This window comes from Amphimedon queenslandica, unplaced genomic scaffold (assembly GCF_000090795.2).
Source record: "Amphimedon queenslandica unplaced genomic scaffold, v1.1 AMPQUscaffold_6208_Cont21830, whole genome shotgun sequence".
Classification (NCBI taxonomy): Eukaryota; Metazoa; Porifera; class Demospongiae; order Haplosclerida; family Niphatidae; genus Amphimedon; species Amphimedon queenslandica.
In genome coordinates this window covers 1-1,824 of record NW_003553497.1, presented here as the reverse complement: position 1 = coordinate 1,824, position 1,824 = coordinate 1, and the positions used below count along the sequence as shown (strand labels likewise).

Below are 1,824 nucleotides of genomic sequence, written 5' to 3'. Positions count from 1 at the left end.
GTCACACACACTCCCTCAGTAATATTCCCCTTATCGTGCGTCTCCTCCGTTATTTGTTGATACTCTAGTCCTACTATAGAAATACTTATAAATACTTATATGTACCATGCGTCAGTAGTAATGTTGTGTGGTGGCAGTGTTAATTGGATGTTGCTATAAGTAAAGTATATTATTTAATTACTGATAGTGGAAACTGCTGATTCTGCAGTAGTAGCAGTTGGCTGGCCGGCTGGCTAGTAGTGGGTGTATTGCTGACTAATCCATTTAGTTGTATGTTTTCACAATGATATCAGAAAGATCCATGTGTACATGTACATGTACAGTACATGTCATGTACATTGTATATTGTAAAATTCTTTTATTTATTTTTAATGTGCTTGTAGATGGATACGTTCCTTTGTGGAGCTAATAATCAAAAGTGGGACATTAAAGGTAAAGTAATAGTGTACTGGAGTACATCATGTACACATTACTATTGTTTTTTGTTTATTATTATTATTATTATTATTATTATTATTATTATTATTGTTATTACTATTGTTTCTGTTTATAGAATTAATGGAATATTGCCGTCCTGATCATGGATATACTCATGACAGGTTTGCTTGTAGTTAATTCATTAAAGTATAATTATTTTCTCTTCTCTCAGTCAAGCTATCCAGTTCTTGTTCAGAGTCCTCAGTTCCTACAGTACAACTGAGCAGCGTCAGTTCATACAGTTTGTGACAGGTAGTCCTCGTCTTCCTGTTGGAGGTCAGTACACACATACACACCATTGTATGATGATTTGTCCTTACACTTGTAGCATAAGCTGCATAATGTGTTAGGCAAAAGCTCTGTTGGGTCAGAGTTGTGTGCACACACATACCGTAAAGCGGGTATATTTCGTCTGGAAAAATGATCTTTCTAAGCAGGATTAGAAATCTTGTTTGTTTTATTTTTGTTCTGAGTGGCCATTTTGCACACGTGGCATTAAGGAAACGCCTTTTTTCTTTTGGAAAATATTTGTTCCACAAGGAATGAGAACGAAAAGAATGAAATTAAACTCTAACTGAATATACCTGCTATGGCATGTGCATGTAATTTTGTTTCTGCAGTCAGTGGTTATAGTGACAACCACAAGCTATGAATTAAATTAAATTAGTAGTGCAACCCACAATAGCTTTTTCAAAAATCAGAGTTTAAAAAGTCAGTAGGAAATTATATAAACCATAGGTATTGACTGTCACTGTGCAGGAGTAGTCTGGACACAAGGGCAGCAGTGCTGTCTTCCAACTGATTTAACTTTTGTAGGGGGACTCACCCATACAAAACCGTCTTCTTCTATCTAAAACAGAAAAGATAGAAGGAGATTTCAATAGACTAAGAGAGAAATACATGAACATAATTAGGAAGCAATTTTTGAATGGGACAAGCAATTGTCCCTGATTGTAAAAGAAACTATATGTACATGTATTTAAAGAAACTACATGTACATGTAACTTAATTAATGGTTGTATGGTACAGTCGTGCATTTATTAGACTCAGTATACCTGTATTGCTGCTATTGTTACTGACTGTCCATTATAATAATCTAAGCAGTTTATTATGTGTGGGTTATGGTAATACCAATTTATTGAGTTGATTGTATTGTGGGCTCAAGTGTAACATAGACACAATCCTTTCAATGTTAGCCCAAACTTCCTTTGTGGTGAAACACTTATAAGGATAACTGCTATAATTTTTGCATAGAGTAAATGATCCTTTTAATATACAGTTCATTGTTATGTACATGACACTACATGTACATGTGTACTTAGTAGTTCAATGTGATATGAATTATTA

The 1,824-nt window shown here is 34.3% G+C and overlaps 1 protein-coding gene across 1 annotated transcript; it reads left to right on the top strand.

Moving 5' to 3' along the window:
- The first annotated feature begins 324 nt into the window (after positions 1–324).
- Positions 325–1,778, top strand: LOC109592129 (E3 ubiquitin-protein ligase TRIP12-like). The gene is made up of 3 exons (XM_020007668.1): positions 325–432; positions 554–599; positions 650–1,778. The coding sequence occupies exons 1-3, from the start codon at positions 384–386 to the stop codon at positions 825–827; spliced, it is 273 nt and encodes a 90-aa protein (XP_019863227.1). The 5' UTR covers positions 325–383; the 3' UTR covers positions 828–1,778.
- Positions 1,779–1,824: the final 46 nt, after the last annotated feature.

What these genes read in the sequence shown, in the direction of transcription:
- LOC109592129 (XM_020007668.1), top strand. Translation starts at nt 384, where the DNA reads ATGGATACGTTCCTTTGTGGAGCTAATAATCAAAAGTGGGACATTAAA. An exon ending in TCAAAAGTGGGACATTAAAG is followed by an intron (nt 433 to 553) that starts GTAAAGTAATAG and finishes TTCTGTTTATAG; the next exon opens with AATTAATGGAATATTGCCGT. An exon ending in CATGGATATACTCATGACAG is followed by an intron (nt 600 to 649) that starts GTTTGCTTGTAG and finishes CTCTTCTCTCAG; the next exon opens with TCAAGCTATCCAGTTCTTGT.